This window comes from Balaenoptera acutorostrata, chromosome 19 (genome assembly GCF_949987535.1).
Source record: "Balaenoptera acutorostrata chromosome 19, mBalAcu1.1, whole genome shotgun sequence".
In the NCBI taxonomy this organism is placed as follows: Eukaryota; Metazoa; Chordata; class Mammalia; order Artiodactyla; family Balaenopteridae; genus Balaenoptera; species Balaenoptera acutorostrata.
The window spans coordinates 47578371-47603801 of record NC_080082.1 but is presented as its reverse complement, the minus strand read 5'-3'; the positions used below and the strand labels follow the sequence as shown (position 1 = coordinate 47603801).

Genomic DNA, 25431 nt, shown 5'->3' with positions numbered 1-25431 from the left:
ACTAAGTGTTAGGAAATCAAATAATGTTTTACTATTGACTCTTTATATACTATAATGTAGTTTCACAGAAATTTTCTCCCCAAGACATAATCATACTTGAGATGACCGTAAACATTCTTTAAGCATGTTCATTGATGAAGACTTGAGCTTTTTTGAAAATAACCATTACTGGGATGACTCTAGATTTACCTTTGTGGACAGAAAAAAATGGAGGAGAACCTTGAAAGGCTCTCCACCCTTCTCTGCTCCAGCTTTGCAGGTCTTTTTCACGTTACTGGGCTTCCAATAAATAGTATTTACCCTTTTCCTGAATTGGTCTTAGCTGATATGCTATCTCTTCTGGTTGCTCATCCTTCCCTGACCAGTCAGTCGTGGAAGACCTGCCTCTTTTCATCAGTGCCCTTCAAACAGTCACCTAAGTGGAGGAAAGAGCCCTAAATTTACCTGAACAATAAGGTCGTTGATGTTTCTCTGATTTACAGCTCAGCTGTAAATCCCTGAATAAAACAGGTTGATCGAGCCTTACACAGCATATACCGACTGGGAGCAAAGGTGGCTCTACGTCTGAGGGTTGGTGTTTGTTTGCCAAGACGCCCCCGTGAGGGCGGCTGGCGTGAGGGGCCCTGCTTGGCAGTGGGCCCCAGAAGTGCTGACAGCTCTCTCTTTAACTGGACCTCTTCATCAGAACCTAGGGGGCCACAGAGAGAAATGTTCCCATAATTTTCTCAGGGTCTGGTGAGTTCTTCTGGCAGCAGCTGGCTGGAAACAATTCCATCTGTCTCCCACCAAGATTCTTTTCAAGGAAGTTAATTTGTTACCAATTTAGTCACAGGTGCTCAAGTGAGCATTGAAGTGTCTCACTAGAAATGATTTCATAGAGAAAGGATACATTTTTAGATTTCTGTATCTAGGTAAAAATTACCTGCACTCTGAAGACCTGAGTTTATTCATTGGGGTGGACCCCATATTTTATTGGACTTTGGGCCAGTGGCCGTGTTGTCTGATGTCTTAGTAAGTATGTTCAAAAAGCAGGACCCTTCTCTCTCTTGCTGGTTCACACTGGGAAGGGTAGACCAGCCTGTCACATGGTTCCTCTGTCTGTGGGCCCAGGTAACATGCAGCGGACAGGGCTCTGCAGGCATTAGGACAGATGTTCTGAGAGGAGGGGGAGGCCGGGACAGTCCAGGTTTCCACGTGGGGGATGGTGCTGTGTGCATGCCACATTTCACACTGAGAGATGCCACATTCCACATATACACACACACACACGCGCACGCACACACACGCGTGCACGCACACACACACACACACACACACACACACACGGCACCAGCATGCTGCCCCCTCCCAGGTTCCTGCCAGGAAGCTGTCATCAGAGCCCCGCTTCCTGGAGAGGCAGACGGGGAGCCCCTCTCCCAGCCTGATGAGGGTCTGTTGTGCGGCTCCCTGGGGCGGGGAGAGGCACTGCCGGTCCTGTTTTGTGGGAAACAGCAGGGATCGTTCCTGGGTCGTCTGTTTTCAAGGATCTGCACTGACAGCTCATGACGTGTGATAAAACGGATTGTCGGCTTTTCCTGCAGGAGTCCGAGGGATTTGGCGACAGACTGTTCCTTAAGCAGAGAATGAGCTTGCTGTCTCAGATGACCTCGACTCCCATTGACTGCTTGTTTCAGGTACGACACGCAGAGGTCCTGCGGGCACAGATGTGTGAGGGGCCCTCCATCCTCCCACACCTCTGTAGAATCCATCAGGGTGGTCCGCGTAGTTCAATGCAGGAGTTCGTTTTGTGCTCGAGGGAGGGATAAGGATGCTGGATCAGCTCGGCTGCCCGTCTCCCCCGACGTGAGCTGCGCTGTAGCCCCTCTGGGCAGCATAGCGAGGGCACCGGGCCCTGCGTGTGGAACCCTCTGCCCGGCTGTCCTCCTCTCCGCATTTGGCGAAACATGGCCGGTGCTTCACAGTCAGCTCAGTGACACCTCACTGGCAGCTCTGCCAGAACTGGTGCCTCTTCTCGGCTCCGGGAGCCCCAGCTGCAGATGTGTGTGTGAGTGTGCTGGGCTGGGAGCAAGGCACCTGGTGGTGGTTTGATCCTCAGGCACAGGCAGGCGGCTCCTTCCTCAGATCTGATCTGCCGCTGGGAGGCTGGCGAGGTTCCCTACGAGGCAGTCGTCGGAGGGCCACCCGGGGCCAGAGTGGGTTCCATGGAGGACCCAGAGCTATGCACCCCTCAGAACATCTCACTCCCTGTGGGGAATACATCCAGGCATCACAGGGGTGAGCCCTGCAGGTTTGCTTGTTGATGGGGGTCTTGTGATAATTGCAGCTGTTCTGCAAACCAAGGCTCTATTAGATTACAAGACGATTTGACCCTCTAATGAGGGGTCAAAATCTACACCAAGGCTCAGGATGTATTGCCCCCCTACTCCTGTTGCTCTGGAAATTTTGTCATATTGTTGTTTTTTTTAGTTTTGGAAAAACCCTAACATTTATAAAAATAAAAGAGAGTAGTACAATGAAGGAAGCCTCGCGTAGCCATCTCCCAATCCTGTTTCATTTCTATCCCCCCGCCCCACTTTTCCCCATCTACCCAAATTATTTTTAAACAAGTCCCAGAGAGCAAATTGTTTCATCCATCCATACGTAGATGTGTGTTTCTGTAAGGATGCTCAGAAAATTCACACCTTAGAGAGCGAATAGTTCCTTCATATCAATAGTGCTTTTGATGTCACTTTTTAGCACATCGCATCAGGTAACCAGAAAGAAGTGGAAAGACTTCTGAGCCAGGAAGACCAAGATAAAGATGCCGTCCAAAAGATGTGTCACCCTCTGTGCTTCTGTGATGACTGTGAGAAACTCGTCTCTGGGTACGAGGGTCCTATGTGGGCTCAGCTCCAGGAAGGGGGAGACTCGGGGCCTGGGCGGAACTTTCCCACTTGTTTGCTGTGAGATTTGGAATAAGGAACTTATCCTCGCTGCACTCTGCTTCCTTTGCTGTGAAGTGGAGAGAGTAACGTCTGCCCCTTTGGAGAATCAGGTGGAATAAAGATTGTAAACATACCTGGCACCCTGCTCGGCTGCTTTACCAGGGGAGGTGGGCAGAGGGCGTGCCCCAGGCTCGGAAAGTGGGTTTTAGGATGGGAGGACTGTCAGCTCCTGCCTGTAACCTTTTTGGTTTCCCCTTATCCTTATTGGGCTCTTTTTGCTGGTTGTCAAGGCCTGGAGGGGTGGGCGGGGAGAGAGGCCCTGAGGAAGTTGGGGCTTCTGCTCTCTGGGACACGGTAGAGGAGACCCAGCTTGGATCATACCCGGAGATCTGTCTTCTTGTCCCAGGACCCTGGTGTATTTCCCTGTATCCTCTTTCTCTTTTAGGAGGCTGAATGACCCCTCCATTGTTACTCCATTTTCCAGAGACGACAGGGGTCATACACCGCTCCATGTGGCTGCCCTCTGCGGTACGTGGGCAAAGGGATGGGGCCGAGGGCGGCCCTGCAGAGAGAGGGTGGCTGCTGGGTCTCACCGTGTGGATGCCTGGCGCTGCCCCTGGGCTGGTGGTCCAGCCAGGGAAGGCTTGAGTCTGCACTATGAGAATGACCTCAGAATTGGGGTGCTTATACTCCTCCTTTAAAAAAAATAACTTTAGTGTCTTTAATTTATTTTATTATTCTTTTTTTTAAAACATTCTTTTCCAGTATGGTTCATCATAGGATATTGAATATAGTTCTCTGTGCTATACTGTCTTTTAAAGTGCACATGCAAAAAAAAAAAATGTGTGCATTCAAGGTAGAAAACACAAACACAAACATCTGTAGTATCACCCGCCATCCTTCTGTCTCCCAGAGATCATTTTGATTCATGACTGTCTGAAATGTCAGCATGCTTATGAGTGTGTGTGTATAAAACAGATGATGCTGTGGGGATCATACTTTTCTGTACAGTGCTTTTTTCACTCGGCGACACGTTAAGAACATTTCTCCATGTCAGTATTTTTTTATTGGTTGCACAATATTCCATCCTGTGGATTGATGCACCATGGACTCTTCTGTGGACGTCTAACGCTCTTTTCTCCTACCTTCTGTGGCTGGGGGCTGGACTGGAGCCGAGTCCCCTCCAGGGGCCACCCCAGAGTGTTTGGAATCTGCAGAGTCTGACTTCACGTTAGCACTGGTTCCCCCCAAGCAGAAAAATGCCTCCCGGTGTGTCTCGTGCCAGGGGATGAGAGGGTGAAATAATGCCGTGGCTTCGCTTGCAGGGTTTGGAAAGCCCGCTCTCTTCCCTTCTGTTCTGTAGGGCAGGCGTCCCTCATCGACTTTCTGGTTTCCAAGGGCGCGGTGGTGAACGCTACAGACTACCATGGCTCCACGCCGCTCCATCTCACGTGTCAGAAGGGCTGTCAGAGCGTGACGGTGAGCAGCTGGGCTCTGATGGGCTGGGCTCTGCGCGCGGCTTGGCAGGGCTGGCCCCTCCTGTGTTCCACGCTGGCTCGGTTGGGCCGCAGGGAGGGCTGGGGTCTCAGGCACCTCGCCGAGGGTCTGCTGGGCAAAAGCTGTTAGGTGTAGATTTGAAATATCACGGTAATATGGGGGAAGAAGGGTGGGGCTGTAGATTTTTTTTAATCTCTAAACTTTTTTTTTTTTTGTATCATACTTTTTAATAATGAGATAGGATTTTCTTTCACCCACCCCCAAGATACTAGAAATATTTTAAATAGGGCCCCGAGATGGACTTTCCCGTAGACTTAACACCTACTGATGAGAAGACGGGCCAGAAACTAGAAAGGCAAAATTATTTTGCCAATCAGTGATGTTTCAATTTCAGCTTAAGTTGTTTGGTACATAAAGTGCCTCAGTTACTGCTAGTGATTGATGGGGGTTGTTTTCCTTTCTTTCTTTTTTCTTTTTTTAACTTTTATTGGAGTAGAGTTGATTTACAATGTTGTGTTAGTTTCAGGTGTTCAGCAAAGTGAATCAGTTATACATAAACATATATCCACTCTTTTTTTTTTTTTAAGTAATCTCTAAACTTTTTATCAGGAAGGATGAGAGTGATGATAATATTTTTTGCTTTTGTTTTTTAAAATTAAAAAATTTTTTTGTTTCAAAGTATAGTTGATTTACAGTGTGTTAGTTTCACGTGTATAGCAAAGTGATTCAGATATATATGTGTGTGTGTATATATATATAATGTTTTTCTCTCTATATATAGTATATATTCCTTTTCAGATTATTTTCTATTATAGGGTTGACATAATTTTAATTGTAGTATAAGTAGATAAGGTTGAAAATGGAGACCAGCGACTTCCCGCGGTGAGGCTCGAGGCCGTGCTCCTGCGGAAGCACGCGCCTGCACTCCCGGGCTTGCTGGTGCTCACTGTGCTCCCCTCTCCTTTGGAAGCTGCTGCTGCTGCACTACAAAGCCAGCGCCGAAGTGCAAGACAACAACGGCAACACCCCTCTGCACCTGGCCTGCACCTACGGCCACGAAGACGTAAGTGGTCCTTGCTGCGCCGAGGGCGGCCGTGTTTACCCTTTCTCACAGAGAAAAGTGAATTTCCAGTTGGTTGAATGTCGTATTTTATGTCGACAGTTATTGGAACATTTGGCAGATAATTTTTTTAATTAAAAAATTTAAAAACACATTACAGATGCTGTATTGAAATAACAGAAATCTAAAACATAATTGTTTTTTCCTGAAATGAAATCATGTGCATTCATCCCCCGCTACCATCTGCTTCTTACCTTTCTTCATACTCAATTTTTACATTTTATATTTTTAAAGAAATATCAAGGAATTTCATCATTTCCGTGTTTGCTTAATATTTAACTCTGTGTGTGTGTGTGTGTGTGTGTGTGTGTGTGTTACTTTTTTTCCTAACCACTCTCTCGCTTCTCTCCATGGTAATATCCGGGTAGATTTATACAGACGTGGGTTGAGCCTGGGTTAGGTGATTGATGAGCGAAAACGAGATTATACCCTACACAATTTTATGCAGCTTATTTTCCTAACTTAATCATGGACATCCCATAGGTCAATAAATGTAGATCTAACCCGTTCTGTAATCGCTACACAAAGTCTATGATGTGTGTTGTGTCAGGGACCTTAAGACCACTCCCCAGTTCAGTGGTTTGCTAGGAGGGCTCACAGGATGAGCGTATGGTTGTATTCATAGCTGTGATTTATTGCAGTAAAGGGACACAGAGCAAAATCAGCCAAAGGGAAGGTCCAAGGATGAAGTCCGGAGGAAACGAGGTGCAGGCTTCCAAGAGCATCTCCCTGTGGAGTCACTCAGGACAGCTTATTCCTCCAGCAACGAGTCGTTAACAACACGTGCAAAGTGTTTTCCACCCGGGAAACTCATTAGGGACTCAATGCCCAAGATTTTGGTTGGAGGCTGGTCGTGTAAACACCCTTTTGCCTAGAACATTTCAACATTCCAGACTCCCAGAAGGACAGCAGGTGTTCAGCATAAACCACTGTTGGACAAACTAGGCCCAGTGAGCCCCTCTCATCAGTCAGGGGACTGTGAGAACACTCCCCAAATCCAAGCTCCCAGGGAACATCGCAAGTCAAGGGGGCCAGCCTTGCAAGCAGGCCTTTCCAGTGATGGCGGTCTCAGGCCTGCTCTGGTGACTCCTTTCTGCACATGATGTGTGACAATTTATTCAGCCATTTCTTATTGATTGACAGTTGGGTTCTTTAAAAAAAAAAAACAGGAACGATGTGTCCTGATCAGGTGATCTGGAACCCTGGAGGTCTAATGTTCTGTTACTGTATGTTTGCTTGGCAGATGGCGCCTTGATCGAATTGGGACGTGGGCCGAGGCTGCGGGCTGCACAGATCTGCCCGAGGCCGGGCGTGTGAGTTCACGGTGGCCTTTCCCATTCTGTTTGCAGTGTGTGAAGGCTCTGGTCTACTATGACGTGCAGTCCTGCAGACTAGATATTGGTAACGAGAAAGGAGACACTCCCCTGCACATCGCTGCCCGCTGGGGTTACCAAAGCATCATAGAGACGTTGCTACAGAACGGAGCGTCCACAGAGGTCCAGAACAGGCTGAAGGAAACGCCCCTCAAGTGTGCATTAAACTCAAAGGTAGCCTTTTTCATCTCGGAGCACCAGTATGACTTTAAACAATATCAGCATCCGCAGCTTAGGTCTTGGCCGTGCTGTTCACACTGTGCATTAGTCCCCAAGGCTAGAACTTGGCTGCATCCTCTCTGCTGCACTCGGGACCTGGTCGTTCATGGGTTTTACCTATTCATCTTATTTTCCATCTTAGTAGGCATTTTTCTCAGTGTCATGCCAAGAGCTGCTCCCAGCAGAGTTTGCCCCGGCCTCTGAGCGCTGTTGGTTTCTGGGCCGGTGGAGTGAGAGGAAATGGGACGGTGACTCCGGCCGGGAAGAGCGGGGACGGGGTGTTGGAAGCAGCAAGCATCAGCTCTGTTTTCCTGTTCCTTCACCCTCAGCGTCTAAAACTTTAGTCTGATTTGGTCAACTCCGAACATCGTTGGGTGTAATTTCCTTCATAAATGGTTCATTAATGAACTACTAGCACGTCCTGCTGGTAATTTCTGGAAGCACATAGTTTGGGGCCACGTGTCGTGCACTGCTTGCTCATGAGCAGGTGGGGAGCGATGGGAGCTTCCAGAGGCCAGGCCTTCCCAGCAGCAGCTCTGTTGCTGGGAACAGCTTCCAGAGGTCTCGCCTCCCAGCAGCAGCTCTGTTGAAGGGGTGTCCTCAGAGAAGCGTGTTTGGCCAACTAGCCAGAGGAAGCCTAGGGCCACGTGCGATGGCCATCCGAGGTCCTGATGCCCAGAGCATCCCGGCTAGTGGCTCACATAGGTGATGCCGTTTTAATACAGGTCTCCAAGTGTCTCCCTTTGCACAGGCCCTACTTTCTGCCTCTTGATGTTTTATAATTTCCAGTCCTCTTCTAGGGAGTTCTTTTAGTTTGTTTATGTCTTCTTCTAGGAGTAGCACAGGTTTTGTTTTTAAACCACTTTATTGAGGGATGATTGACATACAAAAAGCTGTACGTATTTAGTGTATACAACTTGATGAGCTTGGAGACAAGTCCACACCCATGAGACCAACACCACAATCTGTGCCATAAATACATCCATCACCTCCAGAAGTTTCCTCCCGCCCTCTTTATTTATCGATTATTATTATTATTTTGTGTGTGTCATAAGAACACAACATAAGACCTGTAGGAGTGTGGGTTTTTTTAAAAATTATTATTTATTTATTTATTTATTTATTTATTTATGGCTGTGTTGGGTCTTCGTTTCTGTGCGAGGGCTTCCTCTAGTTGCGGCAAGCGGGGGCCACTCTTCATCGCGGTGCGCGGGCCTCTCACTGTCGCGGCCTCTCTCGTTGCGGAGCACAGGCTCCAGATGCGCAGGCTCAGTAGTTGTGGCTCACGGGCCTAGTTGCTCTGCGGCATGTGGGATCTTCCCAGACCAGGGCTCGAACCCGTGTCCCCTGCATTGGCAGGCAGACTCTCAACCACTGCGCCACCAGGGAAGCCCAGGAGTGTGGTTTTTGAAGGTTTAAATCCCTGCTCCTGACCCGGGGGCCTCAGCTGCCCATGCCCTCCCGGGGTCTCAGCTTTGTAGCAGCCAGAGCCACGGAACTGGGTGATACCACCCTTGGCCTGAGATGCCCATGAGGGGCTGAGGGCACCTCTGCACTGGAGCTTCTCCAAAGGCCCTTCTGAGGGAGCTCTGCAGACACAAGGAGCAGACGGCCTTCTGGACTCAGCTCCGAGCTGGTCCCACTTAAGGCCCGTGGCTGCCAGTGGAAAGGTCACGCTTCAGGCCCGTGGACCACCAGCCCGGGCTGGATGAGGCAGCCTTTGAGGCCCCTCTGTGCCTGGGCTTCCCTTGTCCACTGAGCCATTCGTGGGGAGCACTGGCTCCTCCTGCTGAACTTAGCATGGTCCTAAGTAGGTTCCCACCCGCTCTGGGCCTTGGTGTCCCCCCTGTCTCTCTGAGGGCCTGGCTGGGCCACGTGGCTTTCCGAGGAGGTGGGTGCAGTGGGGCCATAGGGGTGACGAGACCTTGGCGACCCATCTCAGTACTTTTCGCGTCCCCTTTGGCTTCCTAGATTCTGTCCATGATGGAAGCCCACCATCCGTCCGTCGAGAGGGGGCAGAAGTCTTCAGAGGTAAGAGAACGGGGCTGCGCTTGCTGGCCCTACTTGAGACCAGCCTCTGTCTGGCCCTCACCCACCCCTCACCGGGCTCCCTGGCTGCAGGTGCCCGCGCGGCCCCCTCAGTGCTCCGTGGATTCCATCAGCCAGGGCTCCTCCGCCTCCAGCTTCTCCTCCGCGTCGCTGAGCTCCAGGCAAGAGGAGCCCAGAAAGGACTACAGGGAGGTGAGGCCCCCGGACCGGAGGGCAGAGAGGGGCGGGGTGGGGGGCGGCCTGTGTTCTGGGGGCAGCTAGAGAGCCCTGCCCTGACGAGGGCCACCCCGCCAGCCTGCTCGCCGCCGCTGGGGCAGCGTGTCTGCTGTGGCGAAGGTCAGTGCCCTCGAGGGGAGCCCGGCCAGCCTCACCCTGCTTGCCCTTCACGGACGGACGTGTGTGTGTGTGTGTGTGTGTGTGTGAGAGAGAGAGAGATGGGGGGGGTATTCTAAGAAAAGTACAGGTAAAGTCACCTGTAGGTCCACTGCTTTAAGATCATTTTACGAAGTAAATTCTCTGCCCTTATCTCCCGCTCCGTCAGCGCCCCTGTTAACCTGATGTGTCTCGTTCCTGACTTCCTGCAGAGTTTACGTAGACGTGCACATGTTCTCACACGTTGCGTTTTGTAAACGCTGACTCATAGCCTGTTTTGTCTGTGTGTGTGTTCTTTTCCGTCTAACCTACCCTAGACCTTGGCCATCGCCAGCCCACAGAGCAGACCGTGGCGTGGATGTGCCCATCCCCTGCGGATGGGGAGCCCTCACTGACTCCACCCCGGGCTCCTCCTCCCCTGTCGCCCGCAGGCTGTGACCTGCTCTCGGAGGGCCCAGTAAGCCTAGCCCGATGCAGAACCACAGCAGAGAAAGCCCAGAGGCGTGCTCCAGAGTCTAACAGAGGCCTGGAGTCGTTCCTAGGGGGGTGCCTGCCCTCATGGTTCCTGTAGCTGGCAGATAATGAGAGCTGAATAGATGCAGTTCTGAAGGGTGGCTGCCCCCTTAGGAAGCGCCTGTGCGCCCAGGTGGCTGTCGTCCCACCGTGCCACGTGGATGGCGGGTCATCTTACAGACCTTACACGGAAGGTGCACGCCGGCCCCTCCTGGATGCCCTAGCTGAACAACTTTGGGGATGTGTTTGAAAGATACTGAATGAGATCAAGAGACACAGGAAAGCTACTAGGTTTTCAGAAGGTTGTTTTTATTATTTCTAGTCTTATTGTATTATTATAATTTTCCTTACATTCTTTTTCCTTTTATTAAGGTAGAAAAACTTTTAAGAGCCATTGCTGATGGTGACCTAGAAATGGTGAGTTTTTAGAAGTGAATTTCAAGCAGCTTGCTCTCGGCTTAAGCAGCTGTGCTCATGTGTCTTGTCTCCAGGTGAGTCAGGAGCTGTCAGGGTTCTTTGTTCACGTTCACGCAGAAGGGGTGCATTTCATGAGTACTTGGTGATGGGATGTGACGTGCTCCGTGCCCCCTGCAAGTAACGAGGCGGGTGGAATGAAGCTGCAGTGTGAGCCTATCCCTGCCCTTTAGACATTCATATTCCAGGAAGGCAGCGATCTTGGCAAGAGGACCAGCCTGTGTCCAGGGGCACAGAGTGTGGGCTCGGGGCCAGAGTCCACTAGCTGGGAGCAGGGTGAACAGACCGGGTGGGGAAGGGTGGAGGTGGCGAAGGGGAGGCCAGAGCCCAGAGGGTGTTGGTGTGGCCCTGCAGGAGTTGTGGGCGGTGTGAATCCCTGGCTGCTTCGGAAGTTGAGTCTCAGACTTGGGGCTCCAAGGTCTCACAAGCAAGTGTCCGAACGAGATGGTGCTAAGGTGTCAGGGAACATCTATGATGAGATCACTGGAGACGCCCATGGGCAGTTCCCCTGGCTTGCCTTTGGCTTCCTGAAAGGAATTTGTTCTGTCTTCCACTTTAAAAGGAGGGGTAAATTAGCGCTTACCAGATTAGGAGGCCTGAGTGGATCAGATTTACAAGAGCGCTTCACAGGGATGTGTGTTTCAAGAGTGCTTTTTGCCAATGATGGAGCTTGAGGTGGTGGACAGAAGTTCCTGGCATCTGATCATCACAGCCTCTGGAGTATTAAGAATCGGAAGGTAGTTGGCAGTGTCTTAGCCTCTGCCCAGAGGCCACTGTGAATCCATCAGCCTGACACATGGTTACTCGGTGGGGAGGACACAGGCATCTGGATCTGGCTGTTGCTCCCCTTGAGAGACCAGCCCCAGGGCACCCAGTGTTCTTGGGGGGAAGCAAAGGAAGAGTTCCTCAGGCTCCCTATGAGCCGCGGCGAGAGCCAGTGTGGAGAAGAGATTGTGACCATCCCTGTGTCATGATGCGTCTGCTCTGTGCCCGAGGCTGCCGCCCCTCGGCTCCCTTCCCTTGTCTTGTTCCTTCTAATCACCAAGAGGAACTGCCCTCGGTCCGGTCTGTCCCAGCCAGTCTGTTAGGTGAGGCCTCGGTTCAGGTGAGGCCTTTGGTGTTTCCACCGTGAGGAGCATCTGTTGTCAGAAACGTGGAAGGGACCTGGAGCGGGAGGTGTTTGGGATTGCACGGGTCTTCCTGGGGCCCTTTGTCACTCCTTGCAGGCTTTTGCTGACTTCCTCAGTGCTCAGAACCAGGCCTAGAAATGTATTTATATTGTTTTCTTTTCTCACGTTGAATATCCTAGAAACTTGTGTTTACTGGAACATAAATTTGACCTGTTAGGGGTCTTTTCAGTGCTTTCACCTGTGGGCTAGGGCATTAAAGTGGAAAGGACACTGGCGTGGCATCAGAGAGCCTGTGATGAGGTTCTGGCCACCACCTCCTCATCCTGTGGCCTTGAACCAGTGGCCCTGGAGTGAGTCTCCTCCCCTGTAGGATGAGACGGACCGGTTGTTGAAAGCGGACAGTGAGATGACGTAAGAGGAGGTGCTCACGAGATGCTCCAGGACTAGGGCTCTAAAGCCGTCACCCTGAAGCAACACCGCTCTGCCCCTTTCTAAGATAGAAGAAAAGAGTCTAACGCAAGCTGCAGAAATGGGAGCTCAGTCTCTCTGTGTCACTACTGAAAGGACTGAGAAAGGCTTGAGCACAGGTGAACCCTGGAATCCTCAAGAGGGAGCAGCCATCATTTATAAGTTACTTTGGTGGTTGAGGAAATGTATCAGTAGGTCCTGATTAGAGAAGTGTGTGTGTGTGTGTGTGTGTGTGTGTGTGTGTGTGTGTGTCTGTCTGTCTGTCTGTCTGTCTGTCTAAGATACCATAACTTGTAAAGAAGCTGAGGATGGGTTTTAAGGCCCTATTTCTCCTTACTGCCCGGCGCCAGGTGCGTTACCTGTTGGAGTGGACGGAGGAGGACCTGGATGAAGCGGAGGATGCTTTCAGGGCGGTGGATCTTGAATTTTGTCACCCCTTGTGCCAGTGCCCCAAATGTGCTCCAGCTCAAAAGGTTTGGCTTTTCCTCTGTTGGGGGATGGGGGTAGAGGGCAAATTCTTCTTTTTCCCCTTAGGAAAGTTGTCTGCTTCTCAGCCAGCTAACGGCCGAGTGGCTGGTTGTAGGTGTCCCCTGAGATACAGCTTAAGGTAGAGGAAAGTGGACACTCATGCAGGATCTGGCTCCGGCTGCCTGCTTTCTGAATGGGCAGGTCAGGGAACAGGGTCATGAACGCGGGCTTAGTGTTTCAGTGGCTCTCAAGGCCCCTGAGTCACAAGGCAGGAGCTTATGAACAGACATGCCCAGGGGTCTCCGTCCATGTGGCCGTGGTCCCTTGGGAGGATGCAGGCAAGAGCCACTGCCCACTGCCTTTGCTCACGTTGGTGCACCCTCTGCAGGAGGACCCTCCCTCCAAGCACAGAGAGAGTCCTGTGCCTTTTACCCTGTTTCCCCCGATGGTAATAGCTTGCAAAAGCACAGTACAGTATCCCGACCAGGATATTACCATGGATACAATCCATCCGTCTTACTCATATTTCCCCGGTTTTATTTGTGCTTGTGTGTGTGTGTGCGCACATGCCTGCACGTGTGTTTATTTACGCGTTCTGTCTAGTTTTGTTTTGTTTTTTAAATGGGGTATAGTTATTTTATAGTGTTGTGTTAGTTTCTACTGTACAGCAAGGTGAAGTAGAGTTCCCTGTGCTATACAGCAGGTTCTCATTAGTTATCTATTTTATACATATTAGTGTATATATGTTAATCCCAATCTCCCAGTTCATCCCACCGCCCCCTTTCCCCCCTTGGTGTCCATACATTTGTTCTCTACATCTGTGTCTCTATTTCTGCCTTGCAAACCGGTTCATCTCTACCATTTTTCTAGATTCCACAAATATGCGTTAATATACGATATTTGCTTTTCTCTTTCTGACTTACTTCACTCTGTATGACAGTCTCTAGGTCCATCCATGTCTCTACAAATGACCCAATTTCATTCATTTTCATGGCTGAGTAGTATTCTACTGTATATATGTACCACATCTTCTTTATCCATTCCTCTGTTGATGGACATTTAGGTTGTTTCCATGTCCTGGCTATTGTACATAGTGCTGCAATGAACATTGGGGTGCATGTGTCTTTTTTTAATTAATTAATTAATTTATTTATTTATTTTTGGCTGCATTGGGTCTTTGTTGCTGTGCGTGGGCTTTCTCTAGTTGCAGTGAGCAGGGGCTACTCTTCGTTGCGGTACACAGGTTTCTCATTGTGGTGGCTTCTCTTGTCGCGGAGCATGGGCTCTAGGCGCGCAGGCTTCAGTAGTTGTGGCCCATAGGCTTAGTTGCTCTGTGGCATGTGGGATCTTCCTGGACCAGGGCTCAAACCCATGTCCCCTGCATTGGCAGGTGGATTCTTAACCACTGCGCCCCCAGGGAAGCCCTGCATGTGTCTTTTTGAATTATGGTTTTCTCAGGGTATATGCCCAGTAGTGGGATTGCTGGGTCATATGGTAATTCTATATTTAGTTTTTTAAGGAACCTCCATACTGTTCTCCATAGTGGCTGTATCAATTTACATTCCCACCAACAGTCAAGAGGGTTCCATTTTCTCCACACCCTCTCCAGCATATATTGTTTGTAGATTTTCTGATGAGGCCCATTCTAACTGGTGTGAGGTGATACCTCATTGTAGTTTTCTTGCATTCCTTTAACAATTAGTGATGTTGAGCATCTTCTCATGTGCCTCTTGGCCATCTGTATGTCTTCTTTGGAGAAATGTCTATTTAGGTCTTCCACCCATTTTTTTTTTTTAACTTATTTTTGGCTGCGTTGGGTCTTCGTTGCTGTGTGCAGACTTTCTCTAGTTGCGGCGAGTGGAAGCTACTCTTTCGTTGTGGTGCGCAGGCTTCTCATTGCAGTGACTTCTCTTGTCGTGGAACATGGGCTCTGGGCGCATGGGCTTCAGTAGTTGTGGCATGCAGGCTCAGTAGTGTGGTGCATGGGCTTAGTTGCTCCGCAGCATGTGGGATCTTCCTGGACCAGGGTTGGAACCCATGTCCCCTGCACTGGCAGGCGGATTCTTAACCACTGCGCCACCAGGGAAGTCCTTCCGCGCATTTTTTGATTGGGTTGTTTGTTTTTTTGATATTGAGCTGCATGAGCTGTTTGTATATTTTGGAGATTAATCTTCTGTCTGTTGATTCATTTGCAAATATTTTCTCCCATTCTGAGGGTTGTCTTTTCATCTTGTTTATGGTTTCCTTTGCTGTGCAAAAGCTTTTAAGTTTCATTAGGTCCCATTTGTTTATTTTTGTTTGTATTTCCATTACTGTCCTGCGTTCTGTTTAGTTTTATCACATGTGTAGGTTTGTGTGTCCACCACCACATTCAAGGTACAGAACAGTTCTCTCCTCACAAGGAGAATAACTCATGTTGCCTTTTATAATCACACCCACCTCTCTCCCTGTCACCCCAACCCACCATCCCTGACCCCTGGCAACCACTAATCTGTTCTCCAGTTCTAATATTTTGTCATTTCAAAAATGTTATATAAAAGTCATCATACAGCATGGAACCTTTGGGGATTGGCTTTGTTCACTCAGCCTGATTTCCAGGTTGTTGTGTGTAATCAACGGTTTATTCTGCATCGCTGAGCAAACTCTAAACACACCACTGGGCTAGAAGAATAGTTTTAATTTAATCACAGCATGAAGCAATTTACTTTTGTGTCTTTTTGAGAAATTACAAAAAGAGAAAAAGATAGTAGGCTTTAAAAGAGCAAGGAACGTAAATTTATCCAATAAATTCAACAGATGCTGTAATGTGTAATTCAGTTTCTTGCTACAATTAATGAACTGTGAGGTGGGGGAGAGCAGAGTGGGTAAATGACCAGAAGGACAGCAGAGACACAGTAACTGCTTCCAGCCATACAGTCACTGATGGGCCTGAGGGCTGTGCTACTTCATTCACATCACATCCTTTGAAACAGCATCTGCCTTTTTAATCCCTTTGTTTTTCACAGCAGCCCACCTTGGGGAAGTCAGTTTTTGGACTGTACATATCCAGCAGCATGCGGACAGAAGAAAAGTTGTACATCCCAATGTACACAGTACCCTGTAGCTGAAAAAGCTACAAGTGAATGAAAAACTCAGTCATTTCAATATTCTTAGGTTAAAGACATCCATGGTGAAGCTTTTTTAATAAAGTAGTATTATCTTGCAGTACAAAGGATAACACCATTATATGTTTTGTAAAGTCAAATTAATTTTCTTAGCATGGGACATACACATTGAGTTAGACAGCTAGCACATGAATGAACACATGCTATGTATACAACACCATTTACAACTGCTCAAAAAAAAAATGAACTACTTAGGTATACACTTAACAAGACGTGGACAGGATCTGTATGCTGGAAATCACAGAATGATGAAAAAAGTCAAAGAATGTGTAAATACTTAGATACATCAGATCATGAAGACTCAACCTAGTAAAGATGTTATTTCTCCCCAGATTGATGTACAGTTTTAATGCAATTCCTATCACAATCCTAACAAAGTTTTTGTAGACAGTCTAGACAAGCTTATTTTAAAATTTATATGGAAAGACGCAGGCCCTAAAATATCTAAAACGATCCTGGCAAAGAAGAATAAATTAGGATCACTCTACCCAATACTAAGGCTAACTGTGTAGCTACAGTAATCAAGACAGTGTGGCCCTGGTGGAGGGACAGACACACAGATCACTGGGACAGACAGAGAACCCAGAAATAGACCCACACATATATAGTCAACTGAGGTTGACTGACAGCAAGTCGGTGGGGGAAGGACGGCCTTTTCAACAAACAGTGCTGGAGCAAGTGGACATCTTCAGGCAAAAAAATGAACCTCAACATAAACTCACACCCTGTACAAAAATTAACTCAAAATGGATCACAGACTTAACCATAAAATGTAAAATTATAAAACTTATAGAAAAAAACAGGAAGAAATCTTTGGAATCCAGGGCTAAGCAAAGAGTTCTTAGACTTGACACCCAAAGCATGATCCATAAAGAGCAAATGGATAAGTTGGACTTCTAAATTACAAACTTGTCTGTGGAAACCCATGCAAAGAAGCTATACAGGCAGATTACAGACTAAAAGAAAATACCTGCAAAGCACATATCTGACAAAGGGCCAGAATCTAGAATATATAAAGAACTTTCAAAACTCGATAGTAAAGAAAGAAAACAAACCAATAAGAAAATGGGCAAAGGGAATGAACAGACATTTCATTGAAGAGCATTTAGATGTGGCAAATAAGCACATGAAAGGATGTTCAAGGTCATCACCCATCAGGGAAATGCAAATTATAGCCACAGTGAGATAACGCTATGCGCCTATCAGAATGGCTAAAATAAAAATTAGTGAAAAGTGAAACCACCAAATGCCGGTGAGGATGTGGGGGACTTAGTTCACTCATCCACTGCTGGTGGGAATATAAAAGCCACTCTGGAAAACAGTGTTTGTTGTCAGTTCCTTATAAAACTAACCATAGAATTACCATGTAATTACCACATGATTCAGCAATTGCATTCCTGGGCATTTATCTTAGAGGAATGGAAACTTATGTTCTCTCAAAAACCTGTAAACAGATGTACACAGCAACTTTATTTGCAGTATCCCCAAACTGGAAACGACCCACGTGCCCTTCAATGGGTGAACTGCTAAACAAAGTACGGCAGGGGCATGCCACGGGGCGCTGTTCAGCGATAAAGAATAAACTGTTGATTACATGCAACACCTGGAATCAGGACATTTGGTAGTCTCCTCTTTTTGGCTTTGTGAATAAAGCAACTGTGAACATTTGTGTACAGTTCTTTGTGTAAATATATTTTTACTTGGGTAATTACCTAGGAGTATAATTGCTGGGTTATGCAGGAGGTATATGTTAACTTGAAATGACCAGTTTTCCACAGTGATTGTAGCATTTTTCATTCCCGCCAGCAGGGTGTGAGAATTCTAGTTGCCCCAAATCCCGGTCAGCACTTGGTATTTTGACTTTTTAACTTTAGCCATTCTGGTAACTGTGCAGTGGTATTTCATCATGTTCTTCCCTCTACTTCTTCATCTGCTTGTTTTTGATTTTTCTGAAGTATAATTTATATACAGTGAAATTCACCCTTTAAATTTAGCATAGCTTTTTAAAGAGATAACATTTTTAATCATCGAAAAGTGAACTAGATAACCCAAGTTTTTTTTTTTTTTTTTTTTAAACAGAGATGCTACATTGCACTCCTTCTGGGTTACTTTTATTTATTTTTTATTTATTTATTTATTTATTTATGGCTGTGTTGGGTCTTCGTTTCTGCGCGAGGGCTTTCTCTAGTTGCGGCAAGTGGGGGCCACTCTTCATCGCGGTGCGCGGGCCTCTCACTATCGCGGCCTCTCTTGTTGCGGAGCTCAGGCTTCAGACACACAGGCTCAGTAGCTGTGGCTCACGGGCCTAGTTGCTCCGCGGCATGTGGGATCTTCCCAGACCAGGGCTCAAACCCGTGTCCCCTGCCTTGGCAGGCAGATTCTCAACCACTGTGCCACCAGGGAAGCCCCAATAACCCAAGTTTTAATCCTTGATCAATCACAGAAAACATTGACATTAATTCCACTATCAAATATATGATTCAACATCACAATTTAATGTCTGTTTTTAGTTCTATTGGTTTGTTTTGTTTGCCCTTTTAATTACTGATGGATTGTTCTTATATCCGCATGATTGGTTTTAAAACCATTGTGAATAAAAAGGAAGTTCCATGATAAAAATGAAGGTGAACTTCAGAGATAAGTAGCAAACAGTTTTCTGAGGTTTGACAAACGAATGTGTAACCACCAGCACAGTCAAAATATAGACTATCTCTATCACCCAAAATATTCTTTCCTGCCTCTTTGAAATTTGCCCCATCCCATGTTCCATCCCCTGACCATTACTGATCTGCTTTCTGACCCTTTGGTTTTGTGATTCCTGATTTTGATTTGCATTTCCCTGAAAACTAAAGATGTTATTTTATGTGCTCATTGACCGACCATTCAACTGTCTTCTTTTGTGAAGTCTTTTCAAATCTTTTGCCTATTTTTTTTTAACATCTTTATTGGAGTATAATTGCTTTACAATGGTGTGTTAGTTTCTGCTTTATAACAAAGTGAATCAGTTATACATATACATATGTTCCCATATCTCTTCCCTCTTGCATCTCCCTCCCTCCCACCCTCCCTATCCCACCCCTCTAGGTGGTCACAAACCACGGAGCTGATCTCCTTGTGCTATGCGGCTGCTTCCCACTAGCTATCTGTTTTACGTTTGGTAGTGTATATATGTCCATGCCACTCTCTCACATTGTCACAGCTTACCCTTCCCCCTCCGCATATCCTTAAGTCCATTCTCTAGTAGGTCTGTGTCTGTAGTCCCGTCTTACCCCTAGGTTCTTCATGACCTTTTTTTTTTTTTCTTAGATTCCATATATATGTGTTAGCATACGGTATTTGTTTTTCTCTTTCTGACTTACTTCACTCAACATCATTAATCATTAGAGAAATGCAAATCAAAACTACAATGAGATATCATCTCACACCGGTCAGAATGGCCATCATCAAAAAATCTACAAACAATAAATGCTGGAGAGGGTGTGGAGAAAAGGGAACACTCTTGCACTGTTGGTGGGAATGTAAATTGATACAGCCACTATGGAGAACAGTATGGAGGTTCCTTAAAAAACTAAAAATAGAACTACCATACGACCCAGCAATCCCACTACTGGGCATATACCCTGAGAAAACCATAATTCAAAAAGAGTCATGTACCACAATGTTCATTGCAGCTCTATTTACAATAGCCAGGACATGGAAACAACCTAAGTGTCCATCGACAGACGAATGGATAAAGAAGATGTGGCACATATACACGATGGAATATTACTCAGCCATCAAAAGATACAAAATTGAGATATTTGTAGTGAGGTGGATGGACCTAGAGTCTGTCATACAGAGTGAAGTATTTTTTTTTTCTTTTGCCTGTTTTTTTCTTTTAAAGTTGGATTGTCTTGTTGAGTTGTAAGAGTTTGTTTTGTTTTGCTTTTAAATTCTGGTTGGTACAAGTCCTTTGTCAGATACACATATCTGCAAACATTTTTCTCCCCTTGTATGACTTGCTTTTTCATTTTCTTACTTGCCTCATGCAAAGAGCAAACATTAAACATTTTTACTAAGTCAGTTTATCAAACTTTTTTTATGGCTTTTGCTTTTTGTGTCTTATCTAAGAAATCTTTGCTTATCCCAATGTTGCAAAGATTTTCTTTTGTGTTTACTTCAAGAAGTTTAATAGCTGTAGCTTTTACATTTAGGTCTGTGATGCATTTTAGTGTTTGTGTTTGGTGTGAGGTAAGGGTTGATGGGCAGTTTTCCCATATGTGGATGTCCAGTTGTTCCAGCACTATCTGTCAAACAGACTTTGCCTTCCCTGTTCAATTGCCATGGCGTAAAACGGTATCATCGTAGGGGGCTTGCTTTCTTGAAAACGGAAGTTAATCCTTCGATGTATCATACCTTTCTAAAGTAGTAATTCACCTGTGGGCAACCCGACTCAGGATGCCGCTGTGATTCCAGATTTTATAGAGGGGCTGTGAGGGATGGATGGCTTTGGCTCCTTCAGCCGGCTTCCTTAAATACTAACAACATTTCCGTTTCCACATTCTGCACTTATTAGAAGCTGGCAAAGATTCCTGCCAGTGGGCTTGGTGTGAACGTGACCAACCAGGATGGTTCCTCCCCACTGCACGTTGCTGCCCTGCATGGTCGGGCGGACCTCATCCTCCTCCTCGTGAAGCACGGTGCCAGTGTGGGGGCCAGAGACGCAAAGCAGGCTGTCCCACTCCACCTGGCCTGCCAGAAGGGCCACTTCCAGGTATGGGTCCTGGCTCTTGGGCAGCGTGTATAGGGTTAGAACCTTAGTTGGCAGGAGTGCTGCCGAGGGAAGGGTTTGCTTGCTGGCCCAGAGGACGGGCCCATTTCCTTCCTCCCAGCGCCGAGATTCTGAGATGCACACGGTAGGACCACTCAGCAACAGAACACAGAACCCTGGGGCTTCTAGGGGTGGAGCCAACCCCCCTCCCACTGGCATTCACGTCTGGCAGCACAGAGGCTGTCATTCTGATTCTCACCCCAGCCGGGAGCTGTCTCTCTGATTCTTGGGTGTTGGTCATCTGTGCCAAACAGTTCAATATCTATTTATTTTTTTCATTTTTCCTTATTAGTTCCACTGTAAGGTTTTTAAAGCTAGGAATCATATTTCAGGTAATGCCTAGCATTAATTTTCTAACATGTGAAACTGGAGTAATAATTACAGCTCTCCACAGAGGAGACGGAATGATTAAATGAAAAACACGCATGCCTAGTACACCGCCTCCACACACACAAGACCCTCAGCAAATGTTTTTTTTTTTTTTTAAAGAATTTTTTTCTTATTTATTTATTTATTTATTTATTTATTTATTTTTGGCTGTGTTGGGTCTTCGGTTCGTGCGAGGGCTTTCTCCAGTTGCGGCAAGCGGGGGCCACTCTTCATCGCGGTGCGGGGACCGCTCTTCATCGCGGTGCGTGGGCCTTTCTCTATCGCGGCCCCTCCCGTCGCGGGGCACAGGCTCCAGACGCGCAGGCTCAGCAATTGTGGCTCACGGGCCCAGCTGCTCCGCGGCATGCGGGATCTTCCCAGACCAGGGCTCGAACCCGTGTCCCCTGCATTAGCAGGCAGATTCTCAACCACTGCGCCACCAGGGAAGCCCCTCAGCAAATGTTAATCCCTCCCCCTTCACTGGTCTGCTTTCTCCTGAGGGTCAGACATGGATCTAAGAGTCTTCTAGATAAGCTTACAGAAAAGTCAAAGGAATAGCAAGTTAGAGGATCTCTCCCTGCAAATTTTAATTAAAGTTGAACACTTTTCTTCTCTGGCCTAGGTGGTGAAATGTCTACTAGATTCTAATGCAAAACCCAATAAAAAGGATATAAGTGGAAACACACCCCTCCTTTATGCCTGTTCCAGAGGTCACCACGAAGTTGCGGCACTGTTGCTGCAGGTAAGGACCCCCTCACCCCCAGCCCAGGAGCTGCTGACACAGCTTGGTGATGGGCATACCGCCACGCGGCGAGCCTCTGGCAGTGCACTGGGGAGGGGCAGGAGAGGGAGGCCGCTTGGCTTTTGCTTTAAGCTGGCCCTGGGGTGGGGAGCTTTGCAATAACGGGGTCTCAGCGTCCGAGCTGCATCAGGGATGCAGAGTTAAGGACTGAGACGCCGTTTTGCTGAGGGTTTGGATCTTGCCTCATTTAACCAGGTCAGTTGAATTGTTTCCCGCAGTGTGAGCTGAATGTCCTTTTATGTCACTGCTCCTTTTTTCCTCTCTTGATAAAGGGTATATGTGTTGACTGTAGAAGGAAGAATTTTTAGAAGTAGGGAAAAACCCAACTTTTCCATAACCCTGTTTCTGAAAGGCAACTAACTTTGGTGACTTTTTTAAAATGTGCATAGTTTAGATCAGTATTGTTTTCTATATTGCTTGTTTTAACTTAACATAGAAAACTGTTTATTTTATTTTATTTTTATAATTAATTTATTTTTATTATTTATTTATTTATTTTTGGCTGCGTTGGGTCTTCGTTGCTGCACGCGGGCTTTCTCTAGTTGCAGCGAGTGGGGGCTACTCTTCATTGCGGTGTGCAGGTTTCTCATTACGGTGGCTTCTCATTGCGGAGCACTGGCTCTAGGTGAGCGGGCTTCAGTAGTTGTGGCACGTGGGCTCAGTAGTTATGGCTCGTGGGCTGTAGAGCACAGGCTCAGTAGTTGTGGCACACGGGCTTAGTTGCCCCGCGGCATGTGGGATCTTCCTGGACCAGGGCTCGAACCCGTGTCCCCTGCATTGACAGGCGGATTCTTAACCACTGGACCACCAGGGAAGTCCGAAAACTGTTTATTAAAATCTCAGTTTTTAGTGGTTGCATAATTATGGATGTACCATGGTCTTTTTTTTTTTTTTAACTGTTTCTGCTCAATACGTTTAGGTGACTTTTATTTTTTTTCCTGTTATAATGATGAATGCTGCCATGAATATCTTTGTACATAAATCTTTTCTCCTCAGTATTACTCTTACTCCTAACATCTTAAAAAAATTTCCGACATACAGAAAAGTTGAAAGAACGTTGCAAGGCACACCCATATAGGTACCACATCGATGCAACATTCCTTCTGATTGTGCCGTTTCTCTTTCTAGCATGGGGCCTCCATTAATGCTTCTAACAATAAGGGCAACACAGCACTGCACGAGGCTGTGATAGAAAAGCACGTCTTCGTGGTGGAGCTGCTTCTGCTTCATGGAGCATCAGTCCAGGTCTTGAACAAGAGGCAGTGCACAGCTATAGACTGTGCTGAACAGGTAGGTGGGAGCGCTTCATTGCTGAGGGCGTCCCAGGCTCCCTTACAGCTCACGGGGATCCCCCGTGTTTAAACCAGATCTGAAAGAGCAGTAGCCAGACCTCTGACTTGCCGTGCCAGGCTGAGTAGGTGTGCTGGAAGTCTGTGAGTGTGGCTGCGTCCCTGGTCCTTGGTCACCTGATCAGAGGCGGCCCGCTGGGGTAGTCTTCAAAGGCCTGGGTAGAGGTGCCCCCTGCCCACCGCAGGCCTCGGCGCCTCTGGCACGCAGTCCAGCAGTTAGGTGCTCGTGGGGAAGGAGCAGGTTGACGCAGCATCCTGGTCTCACCCTCCCTGCACTGGGAATACGCCTGTGGTCCTAGCAGCACGAGGGAGGGGGTGTGTGCAGTTAGTGAACAAACCTTGAGTTCTGTAAGGAGAAGTGTGATGCGCGGTTTACCACCCTCCCAGTGCGTGGACGTGCACCATGGAGAAACGGTGAGGAAATAGGAGGAGACTAAAGGAGGGACCTCTTTACTGTTCCTCTTTTCATGTTGAATCTTTATCTAGTTTCCTACTCAGGTAGACGACTACTAGGCTGTTAAATGACACCACTGACATATTAAAGTCACCATAAATCCAACCTACTTATAGGCTTAGTATATTAATTTCTAATTTTCAATTGTGTTTCTTAACAGAATTGAAAAATTTTATACTTTCAACTTAGCACTTTCTCAAATGATGAATATCTTTTATTGAGCACTTACTATGTGCTGGGCGCTTGATAACCTCATGATAACTCTACAATAATAGATCCTATTCTTGTCAACCCAGTTGCACGGAGCAGTGAAACACGGGCCCAGAGTACCACCTAGTAGAGGGCAGAGCCAGCCTCCAAATGCAGTGCTGTTCTCCACCACTAGGCTTTATGGCCTCAAAGTTTTGTCTGTAGCTGCTTCTTAGCTTTTCTGCCCAGCCATGCCAACACTGACATTTAGATCAAAAACAGGCAATAACCTGCTAAGAAAGCCTAAAAAACGTTACTGTTACCTTTTCCCTTTCACACTGTAGAATTCAAAAATAATGGAGTTGCTTCAGGTAGTACCAAGCTGCGTGGCCACGTTAGATGATGTTGGAGAAACAGACCACGACGAGTATGTTACTGTCAAGATCAGGAAAAAATGTAAGAACTCACATCCTTTCTGTAATTCTCAACTTGGGTTTATTTGGAAGTTCATGAGTGGTTGGTTGCTGGTTTTCACTTAATTGTAAATGTAAAACATAATCATGACTGGGGGTGGGATACAGGCACCAAAGAAATGTATGCTATATCCTGTTTCATCCATCCTGTAACATACATTTCATCCAGAAATGTATGTAATATCCTTTTTCCTCCATTGTTTGGATACTGGCTTTCTGCTTGATTGTGATGCTCCCTAAAGAGGTAAGATGGACACTCTGGGCATTACCCTGAAGGTCAGGCCTCCACTCGCCAACCAGGGAGGAGGGACCACCTCTGGTAGTTTCTTTCATGTCTCATGTTCTGAATCCAGGCCTTTTTCTCAGCACTTCCTGGACATCTGGGGTAAATGCTACCTTTAAAGACTTCTTTTTTAATCTGCAGGTGTACAGAGGTAGATGGTCATTAGAACAGCAGCTGCCAAACAGGGGGTGGGGCTGAAGTATTTTCCTCTTTTTTAAAAAGTTGTTACAGTTTAGATGGGGTCCTTGTTCAACTTTTTAAAAAAACTGCAATTGTAGTTTGCAATGCAGTCATGTGAATAAGCCCATTCACATATCTGGATAATCCTGAGGCTGTCTCACCCTAGTTGGCTGTGCCTGGGGAATATCAGTGTGTTAAGGATTTATCTTTGTTTCATGGGGGTTCACACAGCAATAAATAGGTATCTACTAATACGTTTCTGTAATCAAATGCAGTGCTTAATTTCCTAAAGTTTGTTAAACTTTAACAAAAAGAAAGTTGAAAGTTTGCATCTGTGCTATAATTTTTAAACAATTCTTAAGCTAGTTTGGAAGTTTTCAGATGTTTATCCTTTTATCTACAGGGAACTCCAAAATGTATGATCTACCAGATGAACCTTTTACAAGACAGTTTTACTTTGTCCACTCAGTTGGTCAGTTTAAGTGAGTATAAGATTCGAGTTGATTTCTGTGCTTTTGACCTTAGCTTTACTTACAACTCAAGCAGGTTATATGCAGCTTTAATGGGTTATAAATAAATCTCCACTCATCAAATGCTTCCACCTCGTGGCCAACCAGAGTATTTTGCACCACTATCCCGAACGTTTATTTTAGTTTGTTTTGGATTTCAGGGGAAGGACCTCAAGGGAGATTATGGCAAGAGATAGAAGTGTCCCTAATTTTGCTGCAGATTCTTTGCATGAGGTGAGTTA

At 46.8% G+C, this 25431-nt stretch overlaps 1 protein-coding gene across 9 annotated transcripts in view; it reads left to right on the top strand.

Annotated features, from left to right (window-relative positions):
* Positions 1 to 25431, top strand: part of ANKRD27 (ankyrin repeat domain 27) — a 52536-nt gene that overhangs the window by 24495 nt on the left and 2610 nt on the right. For 8 of the 9 annotated variants that reach the window (XM_028164937.2, XM_007165052.3, XM_028164941.2 and 5 more), the window contains 16 exons: positions 1581 to 1673; positions 2737 to 2864; positions 3370 to 3452; positions 4288 to 4403; positions 5392 to 5484; positions 6891 to 7088; positions 9105 to 9164; positions 9255 to 9374; positions 10440 to 10484; positions 12490 to 12612; positions 20327 to 20524; positions 21573 to 21692; positions 22881 to 23042; positions 24089 to 24200; positions 25084 to 25162; positions 25351 to 25423. In XM_028164937.2, coding sequence (XP_028020738.2) covers positions 1581 to 1673; positions 2737 to 2864; positions 3370 to 3452; positions 4288 to 4403; positions 5392 to 5484; positions 6891 to 7088; positions 9105 to 9164; positions 9255 to 9374; positions 10440 to 10484; positions 12490 to 12612; positions 20327 to 20524; positions 21573 to 21692; positions 22881 to 23042; positions 24089 to 24200; positions 25084 to 25162; positions 25351 to 25423 — 1803 coding nt within the window. The remainder of the gene's footprint in view (positions 1 to 1580; positions 1674 to 2736; positions 2865 to 3369; positions 3453 to 4287; positions 4404 to 5391; positions 5485 to 6890; positions 7089 to 9104; positions 9165 to 9254; positions 9375 to 10439; positions 10485 to 12489; positions 12613 to 20326; positions 20525 to 21572; positions 21693 to 22880; positions 23043 to 24088; positions 24201 to 25083; positions 25163 to 25350; positions 25424 to 25431) is intronic. The other variant, XM_057534643.1, reaches the window with a different exon arrangement.